We start from the raw sequence: 22,354 nt of genomic DNA on the forward strand, positions 1-22,354 counted from the left end.
AGCAGTTCTAGTGTTACTTGTAGCACTCCTTATGTGCGAGAATCTACCATAGCGCATGGTCCAAGGAGGTGCAGTCAGGCTCAGGGCTGGTCACGAATCTAGTATATCAGTGAGGAACAGGGAAGCAATAAAGTGGGTGATGAAAGCTAAACACTAACAAGACGACGAGCAGGTAAGATGAGGACTTGAGAACTCAAACTCGTCTACATACCAAACACGATGATGAGCAGATGAGAAGAGGCATGGGCCAGGGTGAATACGATCCTAACTAGTACTATTGCATTTTCAAGTCAATAGACAATCATCTCCGTCAGATGGGGCAGGGATTTCTCAACATGTACGTGAGCCTAGTGCTCAGATCGGAGTGTATGTCGTTCGTTGGCAACAGACAAAGGAAATTTAAGGAGGTAGGCCCGCACGTAAAAATCTTGAAGCTCGAATGTATTGACCAATTGTGGAAAGTGAAATCAAACTTGATGAAAGAAGGAAGACAGTCAAAATAAAGAAGCAAGCCAGCACCATCCGCATGACAGTGAAATCTGCAATGCACCTATTTCTGCCACCATGTAGTAGTCGTTGAGATAAATACTTCTGTGACAACAGCTCGAAGTGCTTAGACTTGAGGTGAGGGCACAGAAAAGACTAAGACGATCAAGCAATGTCACCAGTAGTAATAGCTTAGTTGCAAGAACACCTAACTATCTACTAGGGCTTTGATAGGTTTTATCTGTAAGGTAGCACATGAAATAAGTATGTCGCGCGGAACGTGGCTCAAAGTGGAAGACTGTAAGGTATGTTAAAGTGACAAGCAAATCACATGGTATAGTAGGGAGCGCTGTTAGTGGTGTGCAAGTGCCACAACTTTGCATCTAGATCAAGAAACAACACCAAAAACAACTACAGTACGGACCTCCACACCAGAGCAGTATGAACCACGGAAAGACACAATATATAGTATAAACAAGCAGTAGCACTCCACCCCTCCATTCTCAAACCCAAATCACTTCTCATCAGGAAAACATCGAGTTCCTTATTTGCTCCTTATTTGCCTTAATTCACACAATAAGGAACTTTTAAGGCCGTTTTTCGTCCTTAAATTGAGGAGACTAAGGAGATTCATTTCCTTAAAGTAAGGAAATAAGGGGCGGTTGCCTTAAAATCAGGTGGATAAGGCAGTCAAGGCATACTATTATTTCAGTAGACACAGAATAATCCAAGTAGGCTAAGGCGAAAATAAGGACGTCAACGAGTTCAAAACGTTCTATGAAAATGTCCAAAAAATATTAAAAAAGGCATAGGACAGCAATTGACGAGAGCAGTGATTGAAGTGAAACAATACGAGGCTGGGAGACGAGCACGCATGTAGAAAAGCCAAGCGAGTTCTGTCAAAAATTATCGCATTAGAGCAGGAAGAATTAGAATAAAGAAACAAATACTTCAAATACGGATACACGTGCGTGGATTCACTGGCACAGGGGGCTGACTTTGACCATCGAGAATACTAGACTCTTCATCTTGACCCTTGCGGCGAGCACGCTTCATGTACGGCTGAGCTTGTTTGACAATTTCTTTTATGCGGTTGAAGGGCAGCTCCTCAATTCATTCCATGTACGCGAGTGTGTCAGTCTCCCAATTACCTGCGGAAAAAGCAGTGCCTGTGTTACTCATTTTGTTAGTGGAGTGATTGAGAGTTAGGGCGATCTTGTGTTTCCCATGGTCCGAAGTATCTTCCACAATCAGGTCGTCGCAAGCTAAAATAAGTGCACGCTCGGCCTGCAAATGAAAGTTAGGAAGTTTTGTAAAGGTGGTGCAAAACTCACAGCTGCAGTGGTCAGTGCAAGGGCCGTTGGATATGCAGGTAAGCCGAAGTCGAGCGAGTCAATTATCTGGCGTCCTTGGGTGGCATTGAGTTGAACAGCGAAGATGCGCAAGATAAATTCTGATAAGAAAGCTCCAGGTGAGTCTTCATTATCTGGATCTTCATATACAAAGTGTGAATCTTCAAGTTGATATTCGGCATATTCTTTGCATGCCTCCTTGGTCTTGTATTCGTCCGTGGATGCGAAAAATGCCATGAGAATGGTGATAGCAGTGGAGCCGAAGTTACCTCTCCACTCAGAGATCCTTTGGCATACCTGCCAGCATAGTTGTCAGCTAGAAGGACCAGAATGGGAATTCACTCACGAGGTTGAAGGCGAGATTGCAGCCATCATCATTCCTGAAGTCTCCAGGCTGCTTACACACCGCCATGAAGATATCCTCGAGAACATCTGAGAGTTTCTCATTGGGGATGGTCCATGGATAGCTGTTATTGCTGACCCAGTGCATGACCGTTGGAATAAATATGGAATGAAAGCTTAGATTCTGAGCAGCGCTGGGTAAGTGAGGATTCTTCGGCTTTTCTTTCTTCAGATTGAGTATAGTATGTTGTGCACATCCATTTTCAGTTTTGATGTACTTGGATTTTGGACCGTCCATCGTGGTATCCATGACACTAACTGACATCTGCATAGGAATTTGTCAGCGTTGTCAGGCGACCAGAGCAAATTCTCCATACAGAGCTTGTGAGTCGACTGTTGGACACTTCACAGACCTATAAGATCCATGATCGTGGTGAGCGATTCATCTATCTCACAGGACCCACCAGTACTTACCTCAATATCACCCTGCTGATCCATCATGTCAACATCCTCATCCTCGTCTGGAATATGTTCATTGGCATCTTGGTCTTCTTCCATTTCATGCCGCTCTTCGGGTTCGAGGTCATCCAACAAGGTCGTGGACAAGGTACGCTTTCGTCCTCTTGTGGCATCATCAACAGTCTCAATCATATGCACGACACCCTGCATTGATTTAAGCATTCCCCATTCACAATCATGAACTCACTCACCTGACCACTCTGACTCACAGTTATGCTCTCGTCATGATCTTCAGGTAGGTTTTCATCTTTGGATATGGCCGCATCCCTGCTTTCAATCACTAAAAACTGTTAGCAATGTGTGCAGACATGAAACTGAACCTACCACTGGCACGTGCACTTGGTGGTGCAGATGGCTTCCGTTGGGACTTCAATGCCATGCTTCTAGCCCACTTCCCTACTTCCACCTCCTCTGTCGATATGGCTTGTTCAAATCCCCTACATTGTAGTGAGTGAATTATATCAAAGTAATAAAGAGTCAGCTCTGATAAGAGTAACATTGCAGTTAAGACAAACTTACAGCGACCTTCAATTTTTCCCACTGTCACTGCCCCTGCCCGCGCTTAGTACAACACACATTGTAGATGATGTACCATTGTTGGACACCTTTTGACTGGCGTTGACACCATCCTTGAAGGTGAGTTTCAAGCCTGGATATTTCTTCTTCGGGGCATCAGTGCTTTGGGACACCGTTGTAGAGACTCATGCCTCTCATTGCATGATATGGCAGTATTCACTAGGGAGTACATAGCACGAACTTGTAGCATCACTCTGTGTGCTATCCACAGCTATTCCCTTATGAGGCGCAGCTTTCCCACGCAATGCGCAGCACGCGCGCACGACTTCCCGTGCTTTACGATGTATACGCGCGCGCGCTACACCGTTTTTGCCTCAACAGCTGTATAAATGTCAAAGGACTGGTGAGTCTTGCAACAGCATTGTATTGTGTAAGGCTTACACGTCTTGTCAGGGTTTACAGTTGGTGCTGCCTTGGTCACTGGGCACGGCTTAGGCTTTGGTCTGACAAGGTGTCCTGGGCCAGCACATTGAGCCATCTGCTCGACAGTCATAGCATCTTCTGTTGCAGCGACCTTCTTTTGAGCATTTTCCAAGGCGGTTGCCTTGGCTAATTTCTCTGCTGACGCCTTTTTCTTTTCAGCTGCAATTACATCCTTTGGGCGTGCTACGCAACTCACTTCAAGAACTATCTGTCCAGGATGTTTGTTAACATTCCCTGGGCGTGTTGCAGGTCGAGGCATGTTGAGATCTAGGACAAGCTGTTGGAGGAATGCTGGTAGTGAGGTGTTGAAAAAATATGGACCCTAGCAAAAGGTGGCAATGAACGGGTGAAGTTATATTTTTTTTGATTGAGCATGTCATAATTTCTGATTCACACACTTAGTATTAGTCTAGTCTCCATTCTACGTATTCTGCTCCCTGGTATCCATCTTGCTACGACTGCCCACTGTCCACTATGGCCCCAGCTGTCACCAGGCTCATTTGTTGGTTTCCGAACTGCAATCAGGTCTTCAAAAACAAGTCTGGCCTCACTCAGCACACACATGCGAGGCATGGCACCCCACAAATACAAAACCTCAATCGCACAGCTCCGCTCACAGGTCCTGGATTCATACCTCCACGGAGTCGTTCTCCCACTCCAGCAGGTGTTATCGATGAGAATTTCTATCAAGACCCGGCAGGCGACCAGGATTTTGTACTGGAGGAAGGTACTTGGGTGGATATGGGGTGCTTATTCTGTACTTTCCATTCACACCTCACAGGTGGGCGTTTTTTAAGGAGTTCATCTTACTGTTACTCAATTTTTGTCTTAGGACTCAAATGCGATGCTAATGGGGCATTTATTAACCAGGATGCACCCCTGCCACCTCATACGGATGCCCTCCCAACCGATTGGATGCCTTATGACAATCGTGCTGAATTTGAGATGGCGGAATTCTTATTCACGCGCAATCAAATGTCTGCAAAGCAGATTGATACACTTCTCGACTTGTGGGCCGCGACTCTCATTAAGCACAATGACGCCCCCCCATTTGCAAACCATAGGGACATGTACGCTACAATCGATGCAACACCACTCAGCGATACCCCTTGGAAGAGCTTTACATTGTGCTACAATGGAGCCAAACCTGAACAAGACGTACCGCCGTGGATGGATGGACAATATGATGTGTGGTATAGAGATCCATTGCAAATGATGCGCAGCATTTTGGCAAACTGTGCTTTCGATGGAGGAATTGAGTATTCACCCTACCGCAATTATACTACCAAGGACAAACAATATTGGAAGAACTTTATGTCTGGTGACTGGGCGTGGAAACAGGCAGTACGCCTTTTTCATATTTACATTTTTGGCACACTAACAATCATCTCAAGGATGATATCGCTCGAAATGAGGAGAATCATGGTTCAACATTTGTACCATTGATTATTGGCAGTGATAAGACTGTTGTTTCTGTTGCTACTGGTCAGACCGAATACCACCCACTCTATCTCTCAATCAGGAACATTCACAATAGCGTACGATGGGCACATCGCAATGGTGTTGTGCTCATTAGATTTCTTGCGATACCGAAATGTAAGTACTTGTTATTCTCAATGCATCACTGTATCATAACCTTTATTTGTCTAGCTACGAAGGAACATAATGATGACATCAAATACAGAAATTTTCGATGGCAGCTGTTCCAGTGCTCCCTTGCAAAGATTTTTGAGTCTGTGAAACCTTTCATGGAAAATTTCGATGTCACACGCTTTCCGGATGGCCACTATCAACGAACGGTGTATGGCTTGGGCCCTTACATTGCGGACTATCCAGAACAGATACTTCTCTCTGGCGTCGTGCAGAACTGGTGTCCACGGTGCATCACCAAACTTTGTTTTGCCTTTTAATGGCTTATTTATTATCAAAATAGCTGTCTAGGACATGGGAAGGACCTTGACGGCTCTCAACCGTGTCTCCATCGATGCGAAGCACATACCGAGTTGCTCATTGAACAACTCACATACAAACAGGCTTGGGATGAGTATGGCATCATTGCTGATCTCATTGTAAGTTGCTCGCTGAAACTCGCTAGGTCCAATCTCACCTTTTCGGCTTTTCTAGCCATTTACAAATGACTTTCCTCGAGCAGACATCCACGAGCTCCTATCTCCGGATATCTTGCATCAAATAATAAAGGGAACTTTCAAGGATCATCTGGTTGATTGGGTGGGAGAGTATTTACTGATCACACACGGTACCCGTCATGCAGCTGAGATAATGGACGACATTGACCGCAGGTACACAAATCTATGATGTTTTGCTGATAACTACTAATAACATACAGGATAGCAGCAGTTGCCCCATTCGCTGGGTTGCGATGCTTTCCTGATGGGCGAGGTTTTCGGCAGTGGATGGGTGATGACTCAAAGGCATTGATGAAGGTATGCTGTGTATTCCGTTTCAAACGACATGCGAGCTGACTCGTATTTAGGTCTATCTAGCTGCAATTGAAGGTCACGTTCCTCAAGATGTGGTGCGCACATTCGGTGCATTTTTAGAATTTTGCTACACTGTGAGGCGTGAGGCTCTCACTGAAGATGACCTCATAAAACTACAAGATGCCCTCGACCACTTTCACCAATATTGGGAGATCTTCAAGACAACCGGTGTGGTCTCAACATTCTCCCTTCCACGTCAACACTCCCTGTGCCACTACATATTACTGATTTGACTTTTTGGCGCACCCAACGGCCTTTGCTCTTCAATTACCGAGTCCAAGCACATCAAGGCAGTTAAAGAACCTTGGCGCCGATCTAGCAGGTTTGACGCACTCAGACAAATGCTACTAACAAATCAATGCCTCGACAAACTTGCAGCTGCTCGCATAGATTTTGAGGCACATGGTATGCTTCATGGCTCTTGTCTGTCCAATGCTTTGGGAGAACTCCGGAGACGTACGTGATTTCTCTCTGACGATTTAGCCCTTCTCATACCCCCAATAGGTCAGAATATTCCTGCAGACAACGACTTAGAATCAGTGGCTGATATGGTGCAAGAAGGCCGTCCTGGGCGTCTGCATATCCACAAGCCTCAAAATCATTCTGTTGAAGTGGATGCTGGTGAGATTATTGATGGACCGGCTGTGGAGCCCCATGTTGGGCTTGCATTAACTCCCTGTATGTGAATCAGTTTGCTCCTGGACCCTTTCTGACAATGAATAGGTTGTGTACGAAATGTTCATGCACTCAGCCTCGAACTCGACCTTCCATGCCTCCCATTTATGATTCAAGAATCCATACATGATCAACACCATTCAGAAGATCCCAACCCTCCTGAGTTTGATCCGGCAACAGTGCAAGTATTCCTAGGGAACCTCACCATCTTTAATTCTGCTGCAGCCTCGTTCCATGCACCCAGTGATCTGAGTGGTACGGGAGGTATGCGTCGCGAGCACATCCGGGCAACACCATCATGGCGCGTTGGTGAACCGAGGCATGACTGTATCTTTGTCAACATGGGTGTTGACTTCGACTCTCCCATGAATGGACTCGCAGTTGCGTGAGTTCTTTGCTTTTTCTCATTTAACTATCGGATATCATACTATCCCTGCATCATAGTTCATTGGTACTCTTATGTCCGCGAAGAACACGATCCCAACACAGGCATGTATGTCATCACACCGACGACAACTGGTGATGACATCCCAGACATCTCAATTATTCACGTCAATTGTATCTTTCATGCTGCCCATCTCATTCCAGTCTATGGCCCAGACTTTATCCCAAAAATAAGTCCACACAACTCATATGACATGTTCCACTCATACTACGTCAACAGATACGCAGATCACCATGCTTTTGAAATAGCGTGATTTGTGGTATGTCTTTCCCTCTCCTTTTGTCATCCTTTCGCTAACCAAATACCCTATAGATCCAAGGCTCAGCATATTGAGTACGGCAGGCTCCAAGACCAGAACAATATCGGTATATCGTTCTCCTCCCTCCCCCACGGGCCATCATCTCCACTCGCTGTGTACTCGAACAGTACCATCTTACCAGGTATATCGTTCTCCTCCCTCCTCCATGGGCCACCATCTCCACTCACCACGTACTCGAACAGTGCCATTTTACCAGAGAGGCATTTGACTTGGCGAAGTGGAGGCCAAGTTCAACCAGTCGCTGGTGAACCTGGGAGAAATGTGTGGCATGCTTGCCACTCAATCGATCGGTGAACCGGCTATGCAGATGATGCTCAATATGTTCCATTATGCCGGCGCCTCCAGTAAGAATGTGACACTCGGTGTCCCACATCTGAAGGAGATCATCAATGTTGCTACCAAAATCAAAACACCTTCCCTCACTGTCTACCTCAAGCCTGATGTTGCTGAAGAGAGTCTGCTTGCGTACCATGATGGCAGCCGTGGAGATCTGGTAGGACTCCGTCTTTGTAGAGTCATTCTTCGAGGCACTCTTTGGCACGGACAATATGGATCTCAAGGTTTGTATTATACACTTGTACCAAACTGACAGTACTGATTTCGAGTCAACAAGATGAGACTATTGGAAAGTTCGGTAAGTTCTTATCAAATTTGATATATCCTTGTACTCACCAGGGTCAACAGTCACTCTACGCTCGAGCTGCACGCTCTGTTTCAATTCCTGCAAAAATGATTGGTAAGTTCTCATCAAATTTGAGATATACTTGTACTCACCATGGTCTACAGTCACTCAAGGCTCGAGCCACGCCCTCCATTTCGATTCCTGCAAAAGCGGCTCTTTGCCCTCTTTAAGAAGCCCAGTAATCCCGCTCCCACTCTTGCCTTCATTTTGTCTTCTCTTGCCTTCATTTTGTCTGCTCTTGCCATCCTTTCGTCTGCCCTCACCTCCGCTTCTTCTGCCAATGCCTCAGCTCTGATTGCGGCCTCCGCCCGGACAGTCACATCTTCCCACTTGCACGTCTTCTGTTGCACTTGCACGCAAGATTTTCCATGCGGTTCACTAGCACCTGGTAAGCAATGATTGATGCGATGATTATCAATTAAAACTTACAATGATGTTTTTTTCTTAGATTTTGTAGATTTTCGCGGTTGATGAGTGGATGTCAAGCGAGTTGTTGTTTGTCGCGTGTATATCAGTGCTTATTCAAGAAAACACTAACGTAAATAACATGTATATTTTTTTTGGCGCTCAGCAGGCGCCTTATTTTACTTTTGCAAATAAATCTACCTTTGATGCCTTAACTGCCTTGTAACGACTTCGCTCCTTAGAATACATTTCGCTAAGGAACTCACTAGTTCCTTATTCTCCTTACCTACCTTAAGACTATTTTTAAGTAACTTTAAGTACACTAAGGACCGAAAAGGAACTCGATGTTTTCCTGATGCTCATCATCACAACAGTCATCAGCAAACTACCAACTTTGTCTACAGAAGACTTAAATTTGCATTCTAGCTACAGCCAACCACAGAATGCCACAGTTCACACAAAGTTCACAGCATACAGTAGCTACAGCACCACTTGCCTCCAGTCACTCACAGAGTCGCAGTTTCTTCCAGACTTCAACTACTACAGGACTCAATTACAGTAATCTTGGTTTCAAGTTGCAAGTGTCATGGCCATATACACACTATACTATATATTATCCCAAGTTCAAGACAAACTCTTAATTGACTCGCCGGAATTATTTACATCACTCAAACTAGTAGCACACTGAAAATTATGAACCAATGTGACAACATATAATTTGGACATATAAACGATATTGTAAGAATTCACATAGTACATATGTCGAACATAAAAGCAAAATGAGGAAAGCGCCAACAAATAAAATTGATCAAGTTGGATGGTGACATGCCGCGCATTTTCTAAGTTGTCTGTGATATGTTCAGACACCAGTTCATCCTGGGATACCAGTATAACGAGCTTACCGGCATGCAGACGTCCTTCAAGTCCGGATAGAGGAGCCTGAGTGTGATGAGCCCAACCATGCTTCTTGAAGACAACTTGCATATATCCTAATCCAAGGTCTGCATCATCCAACCTCTTCCCCACAGCTTCAGCTTGGAATCTTAACAAGCTCGACAAAACCTCATTGTCTCGTAGTATCGAATCTGCGAGGTCCTTCTGAGCTCGAAAAACGTTGTGTTTCGCTCTTACGAGGTCCATCATTAGGTTTGCTTCACCTTCAGATGAATCTTTGACGGACTGTTGAAATGCCGATCCTTGTGAGACTTTACAAAAACGTTGAAAGAAGACTGACTCACCATAGCATTGAAATTCTCAATAACTTCCAATAGATCAGACACATTACTAGTGTGACAACTGGTGTTCAGATTCAAACGGCATGGCTGGCGAGAGTCCCCATCGCTATTGCGGTAGGCCTGGAGAGCATTTTGCGAGTATGAACCTGAAGCGCTGATTGATAACATCAGCAAACTACTAATTTGGTGACAGGTTTCACACGAACAACAAATCTACACAAACTATACAAGGTATTACAGACATACAAGCAATTCAAAATTTGGAGCCACTAAGCACAAACAAACAGGCGGACAAACACCACAAGGACTACAGATTGTACAAGCAATACAGATTATACACATCATACAAGTATGTATCAACGTAGGATACAACTAGTGTACCTAACTTGTACCACCAGCCCTGCACCCAATAAACATTGGAATGTCATTTCTCCTCTGCTCTATATGCATGCGTCCCACGTCAAGGTCAGCCATCAATAATCACATGTTCGCAGCTTCTACACGACGGCGATGGAGGTTAGTGAGTACTATGTGATGCTCCAAGATGCTGTCTGTGAGGTCTTTTTGGGCTTGACAAATCCTACGTTTTGCTTGAGCTGCCTCAAGTGCAAGGTCAGAGTGGTCTACTTCGTCTGATTGGTTGAATAATGGGTAGTCGAGATCCTTATGCGCAATGAATAAGAACAATCAAAGATGGAACACCGGATGCACAAACCCACAAACTGCAGGCCTGGAGATAAGCTGTGCTCGTCTTTAATAACGCACGATCGCATTTGAGAAGATAAAGTTTTGTTTGGAGAGCAGGATGTGTGGTGTCCAACTGATGTCGCATTGTAAGGTCTTTGAAGGCGATACTTGAAGCAAGTACTATATGAGCGCAAGGACTGAGTTTTTGGAGAAGAATTGCAAGACAAAGATGAAACTGCAGAAGAGCTTGGAGACGAAGTTACAGAATCATCCGAGTCCATCATATGTAAATATATACTCGTATAATGGGTGTATGAGCAAAGATAAGAAGTGTGCTTGAAGCGTGTGAACAAATCTTTCCTTCCAAATAACCATGTCAATATCATGTCCGAAATGTGGGAAAGTATTCAGCAAGGAGTCCAGCATCACTCGTCACCTCAGTCAGCCTCGATCATTGTGTCATAGTTCTATTCGCAACATGGTGGACATTTCTCAGTTTGCAGAGTCAGCTCTACAATTATGGCGGTCCCCCAATCCAATTCCTCACCATGGTATAAATTCGGATGCATATCCTTCGCATTTTGATGTTGACTTCTTCGAGACAGAGGGAGAGGAATGCATGAGTGCAGAGGAACGGTACGAAGGCGCAGGGACTTGTTACTCTCCAGACGGCCTGATGTTCTTGGATCTTTTTGACGTGGACGAGTATGCAGAATACAGAAAGGATAATCTATTCTATCCTTTTGCATCAAAAGAGGAATGGGAAATCACTGATTTTCTCCTTCATTCTCCCCTTAGTATGGCTGCAATCAATGAATTTCTAGTGCTTCCAATGGTGAGTGCTCTTCACAAATGCTGGCGCTTTGAGATCTTATGGACTCACAACTTTGCATCTTTTCCTTCTCACAATTCTCAAGTCTCTTATCCTTTTCGTATTTCTTAACATCCTTCTCGCACTTTTACTGATCATGTCCTTACTTTACAGATCCGCGGATTGAAGCTGTCATTCAGTACCGCTCAAGAATTGCAAAGCCAAGCTGAGATGCTACCCAAGGGACCAAGCTGGAAGTGTCAAGTTATCCCATCTCTCCATCGCACCAAAAATCCAATCCGACTTTTTTGGAGGGATCCAGTCGAATGTTTAGAAGCCCTCTTCAGCAACCCCCTTTTCCACGACAAGCTTGATTTTGTTCCTCATCGCGTGTACACAACTGCAGCACGGCTTACCCACGTTTATTCGGAGTGGCTTACAGGTGATTCTGCTTGGGAGTTCCAGGTATGTGCATCTGAGCCCCATAACGTGTGCTGCCTTACACAGGGTCTACAGAGTCAAGTGCCCAGAGGCGCTACAATTCTTGGCACAATCCTTTCTTCCGACAAAACAAATATCACCACTATGACTGGTGCTAGGGTTGCTCATCCACTCCTTCTCGGTCTTGCTAATATCCGCATGCAAACTCGCATGAAACTCTCATCCAGGGCTTTCCTACTCACAGCACTCCTCCCTATCCCGCAGTACTTACACCCTAATCAACGGATATGAGGTGTTCTCGAAGACCGCCTCATACATCAATGTCTTTCCATCATCTTAAAGCCATTGATGATCGCGGCCGAAATCGGGATAATGATGTCTGATCCTGTTGGAAATGTTCGCCATTGCTATACGCCCCTTGCAGCATACATCGTTGATACCCCAGAGGCATGTATGCTTGCAGGCGTACACGGGAAAACCTCCCCATTTACGATGGCATCATATCTGGAGTTTGGGGACAATTTTTGTCACCCCGAACGTACACGCTATATCACTCTTGGTCAGCTCGCCAAGATACACATTGATCCCAATGACCTTGAAGGTTATTTTGATGCATGTGCCATATATCGTCTAAACGGTGTCCATGCGCCCTTCTGGCAAGATTGGCCATTTGCTTGCCCCTCGGTCTTTCTAACTCCAGAGGCTCTGCATCACTGGCATAAGCAATTTTTCGATCATGACCTTCAGTGGTGCATTGCGGTTCTTGGAGCTCAGGAACTCGATTTTCGATTTTGCAGCCAGTCACAGGCTATCATCACTATTCTGGCATAATAATGAAGCTCAAGCAAGTTACAGGCAGAGTCCATCGTGATCTACAGTGTTACATTGTCGGTCTCATTGTCGGTGCAGCCCCTCGTTGATTCGTGATCGTGATCCGTGCCCTTATGGACATCCGGTATATGTCACAATCCCCTTCTCTGGATGACAATTTATTGGCATCTATTGACCAATCTCTTTCAACCTTTCATCGAAACAAAGATGTTACTATGACGTTGGGTGCACAGACCGGTACGAAGAAGACAATTGACAATTGGTATATACCTAAGCTAGAGCTAATGCAGAGCATCACTGCCAGCACACATAAAGTTGGAGCCCTCATCCAGTGGTCTGTGGACGCCACTGAACACGCACATGTGTCCGAAATCAAGGAACCTGCACGACAAACCAATAATAATGATTATGATCCTCAAATTTGCTGTCATTTAGATCAACAGGACAAGCTGCGGCAATTTGCGATTGCTATGACGTTGAAGAGTGGTGTCCTTGATCCAGACCCCAAAGAATTACCTGTGGATGAGGGAGACGATGAAGACATTGCTGAGTTCGAAGAACCATCTACTGATCAACGAACTGCACTCCTGGAGGGACTTAATCGCACACGTGTCACTACCAACTACTTCATCAAAGCTAAGGAGGCGGCTACTGTACCTCATGGACCTAGCCCTCATCCTCCTCGAATGTTTACCACTGATAATACCACTATCCATCTAAATTATAGTCCAACTTGCACTGGAATGAAAATTGACGATGTCGCAGATGAGTTCAACATACCGGATCTTCGGGATGCTATTTCAAACTTCTTGCGACTTGACGCGAGGAACAGAGATGTGATTCATGGGGTTGGAGTCTCAAGAAGATTGTTAATCGACCGTCCTTCTACTCTGCCTTTTGATCGTGTTCAAGTTTGGCACACAGTTCGCTTGCAGGAAGTTTCCTTCCATGATCCATGTGTCATCTTACCAGCGCAAACCTTACATGCCTCTCCACCATGTCCTGGGTGGCCGAAAGGCCAACAAGACACCGTCCTTATCAATGTCAATAGAGAGTATGAGTGGCCCCAGTCAGGGTTAAGGGGTGAGTCCTTTTCTACTCTTATCAATCTGGCTGAAGTGTGACTCTTGGAAGGGCACACCATCTGTGAAGTGCAGCTTATCATCCGTCCAATGGCCCGACGAGGCTCTTGTATCACCTGGCGAGATTAGTATCTATGCTATGTGCATAACCTGAAGGTTGGCGCAGTCCATCCTGCCACTGGGATGCATGTATTGAAGCGTGCTAAGCATGCGGATGGTACTCCAGTAGGTAACATAGTTCCCCTCAAGCAATTGCGTGCTTTTATCAGTATAATACCTGAGCTGGGAGCTGCAGCGGACGCACGGTTGACAAAGGAGACTTCTGCACATTATTCCTCGTCATTTTTCTTGAACAAGTACTTCAACAAGCAGCTTTATCATGCACTTTACCATGCTTCATAACAGATAGATACATAGATTGTTATATTATATAGTGCTCAGATGATCCTGATGCCTTTGATGAACAGATAAGGAACATGCCCGGACACTGCCTAGTGCCTAATTGGTAGTTGCATGCCTGAATGACAAGTTGGTCGTTGACCACCTGACTAGGACAATGCAGTCATCCATGTCATCCCGGCAATCCAACATCGACAAATTCTTGCTCTATGCAACAATAAGCTCTGTTGGTATCCCTTCTGGCCCATGCACCTTAGATACTACACAAGCTCTCCTTAGGCAAGAGCTGAAAAACCACCTGATTCATGAAGGTATTGGAAGGGGTGCCAGAATACTGTTGGAGAACTCCATTTTTCATCATCTTGTGATGAAAACTACTCTCCAATTAAGCAACATCAAGACAATTCAGTACAACAGAACAGGACCATCTGCATACTCTGGAGACAAATGGAAATTCCACCGCAGGAGAAAAGGAATCAAATGTACTTGTGGCGCAAAACAAGACGATGGTACAGAGGACAGTGGCACAGAGCACGAGGATGCAGAGGATGATGTTACAGAGGATGATGATACAGATATTGATGATGCAGAGATCAAGGGTGCAGCGCTTGGCATAGAGCCCTCTTTTGACTCGGTGATCCATGGCCAATCTGAAACAGAAACATGGAGTTCCCAAGAGTACCAGCCTTCTAGATCGAAGAAAAGGCACAGACAGGTGCCCGTGACGACCGAAAAAGAGTTTCAGCGTCTCTTCTACACCATCCAGTACCACCTGCATCACAAACTGAAACCCCACCTCCCTTTCAACATCTTGGCTGGATCCCGGTACTGGTCCGCAGAGTTCTCCACCTCTCCTATACCAGACAAATACAACTGCCAGAAGCCCGACATAGCCCTGTTTGACTTCGCCATCAAAAACATGGGAAAGACATGGGCAGACATCCTGTCCCTTGTTGAGCATACCTCCAGCGATCTCACTAAAAAGCGAGATATACCAGTGTTCTGGAGATCTACAACCAAAGCCTACCTAATGCTGAGAGAACATTGTCGTTGGGTTTTTGATTTGTGCCAATCAGCTTCGCGCACATTACTTTGACTGTTCCGGTCTCATTATATCCCATCCTTTCCACATCCATCAAAAAACGGGCCCTGTGCGACTCACAGAGATGTTGGGTACCCTCACTCTATTGGATATTCATCATTTAGGTTTCGATCCGACGATCCACATGTGTAACGCTGCATGCACAGGAACTCATCCCAACTTAGCACACGAGGCGAAGGGCTGGGTGAAGGACAACCACAACAAAACATATTCTATTATGGAGGTTCTGTGGAAGAGCCATGGGCTTTTCTGTCATGGAACAGTTTGTTATCATGTCATTGATGAGGCAGGGAATGCATACACTTTAAAAGATTGTTGGGTGACAGAGGAGAAGAGAATGCACGAAACGACCATCCTGGAGATGGTCAAGGGCATCCATAATGTTGTTGAACTCATAGACCATTGGGATGTGTATTACAAAGGAAAGCCTGACTGCACAGCGCGCATTCGCAGCCAATATGACGTGGGCCATCGGGATGACTTGATGTTCCGCAACAGATTCCACTGCTGCATTCTCTTGTCCCCCTGTGGAGAGCCATTATCTAAATTCAGCTCTAGATGAGAACTGCTCACCACATTTCATGCCTTTGTAGTTGGTGAGTCTTATTGAGCATGCAAAATACTTGTATCAACTTTTTATTTTCAGCTCATCACATGATGATTGGGAAGCGAGTCTTGCATGGGGACCTCAGTCCCAATAATTTTGTTGTTCATGACGGTATTGGTTACTTCATCGATTTTGATCACGCCTCAATTCTAGCGGGAGGCACAACTAGCACCTATTCGCATGGTACAGTAAGTTTCGGTATACATTTTAGCTGTTCATTGTTCATGTCATTTTTTCAGGGGGCCATGCCCTACATTTCTATCCGCATTCTTCAGGCTATGCTGGATCTAGCCCCATTTGAGGTTGGCGCCAACATCACAGGCCAGGATGCTGATCCGAACAATGTGGACGATTTCAAGGTGGACAACAACGTCGACCTTGTTCTGCAGGCTGCTAGTGCTCTGCAGGATGTCGACTTTGATACGAATCTAATTGAACACCGGCCCAGCGATGACCTCAAGTCCTTATTTTACATTTTCTTCGAATTTATTGCTAAGTATGGGGGGCCACACGGCCAATTGGCACCCACCTGGTCCCGGCAAACTTTGCCGTGGGCAAGCCCTTATGAGGCTTTGGGCAATGCAGACACCCATTTGGCTCTGAGTACAATCTGTTTTGCAAAGATGGGGGTTTTGATGCAAGGCAGATTCTTGGTCGCTAAGACATCTGAATACTTTGCGGAATTCTGACCTCTTGTGCAAAAATGGGGCACCATGGTTTACAATGTGAATGCTCCCCAAAATCAGGTAGAGCTGACCCATGCTGGAGTCCTTGACCTACTTGATGTATTTATGAGATCTATTGGTGAAGAACCACCTTTAGGACAATTCCAGAGTCTTCATCCCCGCACAGCAGCATCGCAGAGTCTTCATTCCTGCACATCAGCATCCCATGCTCTTCATACACCCCCAGCAGGGCCATCTGAGCCTTTACCATGTTGTTCCACTTGTCTTAGCAAATCATTAGCAAATCCTCCAATATCCTCTACAGCACTTTCCAAGCCTTCGTCGTCTCGTTCCCCATGAAAAAAAAGAATAAACAGACGACTTGGAGGAGGCAATGAGAAGGCATCTGAACTTTTTTTTCACACATGTCATCCCACAATCCTCTTTCCGAGTGCTGGCGCTCTGTATTATGGACTCTGGAGCCTCCCTTCTCGCAATTCTAAAGTCTCTTATCCTTCTTGTATTTCCTAATATCCTTCTCCTCCTCAAAACTCAACTTGTTGTGCCTCTAATTATTATTACGTTCGGAGTCATACTGTACCTGTACACGTACTCTGTTGTGCTAGTTTAGTATGTCAAACCATCAGCTTATGTGATACGACTCTGGGTACTAATTGGTAGCAACAGGTTTTAGAACTGTTACAAGTAACATCGGTCACAGGGCCTCCCTATCATTTTCCCTTCGTCCTCGCCCTCACCACCTACCGGCTCGCACTTCTCTACCGGATATCTGTTGACCGGATCCTCCGGACCGTTCTTGTCCCTCATCTCCATCTCCTCCTCAACCTTATCATCGCTATCGCACCAACATGCGCACGTGCGCCTGCACTATGACTCGTCCTGACTCATGCCACTAATGTGGCTTTCCCTTTATGTTCCTCTGACTCACGCCTGATGCGCGTTGTATCTTTACCATTGGTTCGTTCCAATGTTTTCCAATCTCATTCCTCATTCAACCTACCATCACTAATCAGGCTCTGTTGCCAATGTACCTATACCCTTTCCGTTTCCCCTTTACCCTCACCCACAGTACGGTAACCTTGCCCTCAACCCTTTCCCTTTAGTATAAGTAGTCGGTCACTCTGTACTAGTTTCTCTAACTTGAATCTACTCAATCTTCCCTAGAACATACTTCCCTCAGAAGCCTCTCAGCTTCTGTCTCTAGTATCTTTTCTTAAGTGCTCTTCACGCTTAAGTCTACCTCGATTGATAGTCTCATTGTCGGACAAGACAGTCCACACTTTGAGCCTAGTGACTTCAAAGACTGTCATCTTAGAAGTCACGTGACACATGCGTCTGTGATATCTGCCAACTCGATGTCGCCAGTCTCACTCGCTATACCGGACCCTTCCGGTTACATCACAAACATTAGCAGACAACGCCCCTCTTAGGGCTCCGCATAACAGACCTATTTGAGTGCGTAACAAACCGAGTCTCAACACTTCCCACCTTGTCACTTGATGCCTCCGAAAAAGAGGGCCAGGCACTCATATGAAGTCTCCGAGGCTACTTGACAAAGTGAGAGATCTACACGAGGCCAAGGTGGACATGCAGACCAGTTGAAAAAAGCTGGAGAAACCTTAGCAGCCCCAGCGAGGAAAGGTCGGAAGCAGACCACTCTTGACATTTGTGATGCAGAAGAAAACCCCATGGCTCCTTCCCAGCTCTGGAAACTGAAGAAAAATGTGTATAGTTGACGTTCTAATATGAACTCCCAAAAGCTAACATTCTTCTAGGCTACTACTAAAAGGTCTCTGACCGGGAGCACCAATCCTACTCAGTGTTCCGTTGTTATCAACAAGAATGTCTATTCAGGACGTCAGCAACCTACTTCAGGACACCAACATTCTGGCACATCTCTCCAAACAGCCCCAAGCACAGCTCAGTCTTCAGGTAGGCTTGGGTTTCGGCAGCCTACTTCGACTAGCAGTCAGAACATCCAGAAGGCACCATGGTCCAATGAGCATACCCATGAGGAGGAGGCTGGAAATCAAGATACAGAGCATGATATCGGTGACGACGACCAGGCAGGACCAAACTGACGGGGAAAATGAGGAAAGGTATGTCTTCCACTACTATCTCATCTGTCTGTTGTCACATGTGCCCGATGCAGGGATGGGGTTCAGGACCAGGAGCAAACACTCGAAACAGGCGATACCATGGACTTCAGACAACACAAAGATGATTTGGATGGCGAGTACGAAGGTGAAGCTCAGGAAGATTTTAATCGTTGTGATTTCGACCATGAGCCCGACACTGTGGACGATTTTCTGAATCAAGGTATGATGGGATGTCAACAATTAGCCTAATGCTTAGGGATTTCAAATCAAGGTATTGATGGGGATTTTGACGATGAGCTTGACACTCAGAGGGACAAGCCTGATGCTCAGGACAATGCTATTGATGATGATTTCAACAATGAGCTTGACAACGCAGCCAGAGACAAAACAGAGGAAAGTGTTTTAATTTTTGTCTTGAGGTTAATCTTATCACATGTTCTTAGGAAGCTTTTGATGTTCTCGAGCGTCATCAAATGAAGAATGGACGGCGCAAGGCTCCTTCCTTAACTTATCTATCGAAGGCAAAACATACTGAATGCAGACATGCTTCTAGCCACTCGAAGTCTCCTCGTCGACCATCACCTCGACATGTGGTGTCTACTGGGTCTTCTGCTCTAGCGCGACCTCCTAAATGTGAGTGCTCACCCCACAGTACTTCTACCCACTCAAAGTATCTAGATCGGTGTTCAGTGTCGCCTCATAGACACACATCTCAGCATGCCCCGTCTATGCGCCCTACTTCCTCCTGCATGCACTCTCACTGTTCTACATGCTCAAGGTCTCCATATTGGTGTTTGGTATCACCTCATAGACACACATCTCAGCATGCCCTGTCTATGCGCCCTACTTCCTCCTGCATGCACTCTCGCCGTTCTACACGCTCAAGGTCTCCATATCGGCATTCGGTATCGCCTCGTAGACACACATCTCAGTGTGCCCCATCTACGCACCCTACTTCCTCCCGCATGCACTCTTGCCAACACACGTATCCTACACACGTATCCCAGTGTCCCCCCCGCATGGAGTCTCCTCATCAGTGTTCTCCATCTAGGCGAAGCACTTCCCCCAGTCATGCTACATGTGACGAGCCAGATTCACGCAGAAATAAGCGCAAGGCCAAGACAGCCCAAGAGGACCCCGTGAAGCTCAGCTTTTACCCACCTGCCTGGCAAGCATTTTTGCAGGTGGCGAAGTTAAAAATGCACCAACAGGCTGTTCTAACGCATCCCATTCCAGATCATCGAGAATAGGTTCCTCGCATTGCCTGACCCCCTTTGCGAATCTCATCTGAGTTCTTAGGTTATTTCCCGCAGTACGTGACACAAATGTCGCGGCTGGTAAGTATCTCATTAATGGATGTACAATAAACTTATATCTTTACTGTCAGCTCTGTGATGATCTATTTGCGTTTCGCACAGAGCTGAAGAAAGTTGTTATATCTGTCACGAAAGCATCATACGATATCTTTCTGAAGGGCACCATAGCACGCAAGGATGAGGTACAGAGATGCAGGCTATAATGTCATTTTATTGCATTAATACAGGCTAGTTAGAAGACACTTGTAATGCATTAACGATGAAGAACTCCATAATGCATCAACTGACACGGGCTTCTATATGAAGTAATGCATTACAACACCCACTAATGCCCCTTCGATATTTGTTGATTGTGTACTTCCCACATACATAAGTAGTACTACTTCTGATGGCCTGCCACTCCCTCCCGCCCCCTTCATACTTGCCTGCTATCATAGTACTACTCCGACCTCCGTGCCCCCCTCTGGTACGTCCCTGTCTTTTGTTTCCCATTGTGTACTACTCTCTGGCTGCATGATACTTCCTCCTCTCATCGTTTCTACAAACAGTCATATCCTCTGGACTGAGGTGAGCCACTCTGGCATGTGTTCGGTCTCTGCTAATTTGTTTACCTTGTGCCATCTTCTATCTATGTGTTGTAAGGACGGAGTGTTTGATCCTGTGGAACCAATTCATGTCGTCATCATGTGTGTGCTCCACTCTGGCTGAGACGTGGATGACATTTTTTGAACTTGCCTTCATGTTCTGAACGAAAATCACAGTAATTCAGATGTCTGGATGGAGACTGTGAGTCTCTCATACCTTCGACCATGGATATAGCTCATAGTTCTTAACAGTACGGTATTCCCTTCTACCTAACTTACCTTCAAAGGTGGTCAGACCTTTGTTTCACTCAAGAAAGCCCAAGAGGCCGGTTGCAAGGCTACAGTAACGCAACATGTCCATCGAGAATGGATTGGTGCGAAATGTGCGTGTGCGCATCGCCACTCTGCATCGCAGATTCGTTCACACACAGACAGCTTTACACTGCGCTATCCAAAGTGCAATGTCGGCATGACATTCGTGTGCTATTTCCTTCAGAGGGTGAGGAGAAGACAACGGTGATCGTAGTATACAGACAGCTGTTATTGTAATTGATTGTAAAACAGGTGCGACGTCCGAAGGTGACTGGTCTGCTTGTACTATGTATAATGTTACCTCCTTAGCAATCATCATTGCATCTGCAGCTCCATTCACAGCGAATCACAACTCAGTTCATTTTCTGTGCTGATTGTAACTACTTGCACCTGTATTTGCATATTCTGCTTTGCGCTGTAGAGACTCATGCCTCTCATTGCATGATATGGCAGTATTCACTAGGGAGTACATAGCACGAACTTGTAGCATCACTCTGTGTGCTATCCACAGCTATTCCCTTACGAGGTGCAGCTTTCCCGCGCAAGGCGCAGCATGCACGCACGACTTCCCGCGCTTTACTATGTATACGCGCGCGCGCTTTCCCGCGCTTGAGCGCCCTATAGCGCCAGCCATTTGGAAGCATCCATCCACTGTCCACCAAGTTCTCTAGTGCGTATGTTTCCATTTCTCTTATCTGTGTATCGTTCCACCTTTATTTTGGACCCTTACTTACATATAGCTTTACATACCTTACTCGGTAGCGCTTCGGCTCCGTGTGACAGCGCTTAGGCGCCGTATATAAGTGCCAGCATTACATACTATTAAATAACTTTCGAACTTTGCACTGGACCTCCCACTTACCCACTTACTACCTAGCAGAGTATAGTTGCAATCTATTCCTTGGCACCTCACACTCACATCTCTTGTCTTGCATCATATCACCACTTAAGCAAACTCACTCTTACTCTCACTTGTTTCCGCTCACGCGCGTGCGCGTGCTTCCCGCGCCTCGCGCGCACCTTCGCTTTCCCGCGCTTCGCATTGGCCGACCAGTAGCACCTTCAGCGCCTACTACCAGATCCTTGCTGCACTCGCTTCCCCTTTAGGGTCAAACGCACTTGTCGTCTCAGGTATAGCAGACTAGGCAACGCACGACCTCACAACATTTATAGATACAGTCAGGAGCATCATTGTTCCTCTCAGTATTGTTGTTTCTACAGCGCTTTATCAATGTTCTTTGTAACTCTAGAATTGGTCTGCCTTTATTTTGCTTGATGCTGAGAAGCAGTGCCGGTCAGTCTGAGTCAGTATTTCGAGTCAGCACTCAGCAAGATTGAACACTTTCACAAGTAATGGACAAGGCAACAACTGGTATTCTGGGTAATGAAAATGCTGCCTTAAGTCTATGACAGTAGCCCATGTATTGTATGAGTCAC

At 45.8% G+C, this 22,354-nt stretch overlaps 6 protein-coding genes across 6 annotated transcripts; 5 read left to right on the forward strand and 1 right to left on the reverse strand.

The window, feature by feature from the left end:
* Positions 1-1,599: 1,599 nt before the first annotated feature.
* HD556DRAFT_1436146 (uncharacterized protein) lies at positions 1,600-3,957 on the reverse strand (the record flags this gene model as incomplete). Its single annotated transcript, XM_041305519.1, has 10 exons — positions 1,600-1,773; positions 1,821-2,135; positions 2,185-2,505; positions 2,558-2,593; positions 2,655-2,843; positions 2,891-2,979; positions 3,024-3,136; positions 3,276-3,399; positions 3,457-3,588; positions 3,657-3,957. The coding sequence occupies 10 exons, from the start codon at positions 3,955-3,957 to the stop codon at positions 1,600-1,602; spliced, it is 1,794 nt and encodes a 597-aa protein (XP_041168068.1).
* Positions 3,958-4,172: 215 nt separating this feature from the next.
* On the forward strand, positions 4,173-7,572 carry HD556DRAFT_1428451 (uncharacterized protein; the record flags this gene model as incomplete). Its single annotated transcript, XM_041304712.1, has 12 exons — positions 4,173-4,425; positions 4,531-5,042; positions 5,093-5,294; positions 5,349-5,577; positions 5,632-5,767; positions 5,823-5,998; positions 6,046-6,142; positions 6,193-6,372; positions 6,475-6,622; positions 6,761-6,877; positions 6,923-7,219; positions 7,265-7,572. The coding sequence occupies 12 exons, from the start codon at positions 4,173-4,175 to the stop codon at positions 7,570-7,572; spliced, it is 2,655 nt and encodes an 884-aa protein (XP_041168069.1).
* A 3,448-nt stretch (positions 7,573-11,020) lies between these two features.
* On the forward strand, positions 11,021-14,214 carry HD556DRAFT_1428452 (uncharacterized protein; the record flags this gene model as incomplete). Its single annotated transcript, XM_041304713.1, has 10 exons — positions 11,021-11,482; positions 11,633-11,923; positions 11,966-12,080; positions 12,192-12,295; positions 12,347-12,458; positions 12,501-12,658; positions 12,697-12,814; positions 12,938-13,813; positions 13,865-13,897; positions 13,979-14,214. The coding sequence occupies 10 exons, from the start codon at positions 11,021-11,023 to the stop codon at positions 14,212-14,214; spliced, it is 2,505 nt and encodes an 834-aa protein (XP_041168070.1).
* A 166-nt stretch (positions 14,215-14,380) lies between these two features.
* Positions 14,381-15,307, forward strand: HD556DRAFT_1436151 (uncharacterized protein; the record flags this gene model as incomplete). The annotated part of the gene is made up of 1 exon (XM_041305520.1): positions 14,381-15,307. The coding sequence occupies one exon, from the start codon at positions 14,381-14,383 to the stop codon at positions 15,305-15,307; it is 927 nt and encodes a 308-aa protein (XP_041168071.1).
* A 663-nt stretch (positions 15,308-15,970) lies between these two features.
* On the forward strand, positions 15,971-16,609 carry HD556DRAFT_1436152 (uncharacterized protein; the record flags this gene model as incomplete). Its single annotated transcript, XM_041305521.1, has 2 exons — positions 15,971-16,108; positions 16,160-16,609. The coding sequence occupies 2 exons, from the start codon at positions 15,971-15,973 to the stop codon at positions 16,607-16,609; spliced, it is 588 nt and encodes a 195-aa protein (XP_041168072.1).
* A 1,839-nt stretch (positions 16,610-18,448) lies between these two features.
* HD556DRAFT_1302714 (uncharacterized protein) lies at positions 18,449-20,879 on the forward strand (the record flags this gene model as incomplete). The annotated part of the gene is made up of 13 exons (XM_041299528.1): positions 18,449-18,705; positions 18,759-18,925; positions 18,977-19,104; positions 19,149-19,338; positions 19,530-19,620; positions 19,757-19,889; positions 20,019-20,042; positions 20,093-20,203; positions 20,459-20,487; positions 20,570-20,588; positions 20,664-20,707; positions 20,783-20,807; positions 20,841-20,879. The coding sequence occupies 13 exons, from the start codon at positions 18,449-18,451 to the stop codon at positions 20,877-20,879; spliced, it is 1,257 nt and encodes a 418-aa protein (XP_041168073.1).
* Between the last annotated feature and the right edge of the window lie 1,475 nt (positions 20,880-22,354).

The sequence above is a fragment of the Suillus plorans genome, assembly GCF_016647745.1.
Source record: "Suillus plorans strain S12 chromosome Unknown HD556scaffold_1, whole genome shotgun sequence".
In the NCBI taxonomy this organism is placed as follows: domain Eukaryota; kingdom Fungi; phylum Basidiomycota; class Agaricomycetes; order Boletales; family Suillaceae; genus Suillus; species Suillus plorans.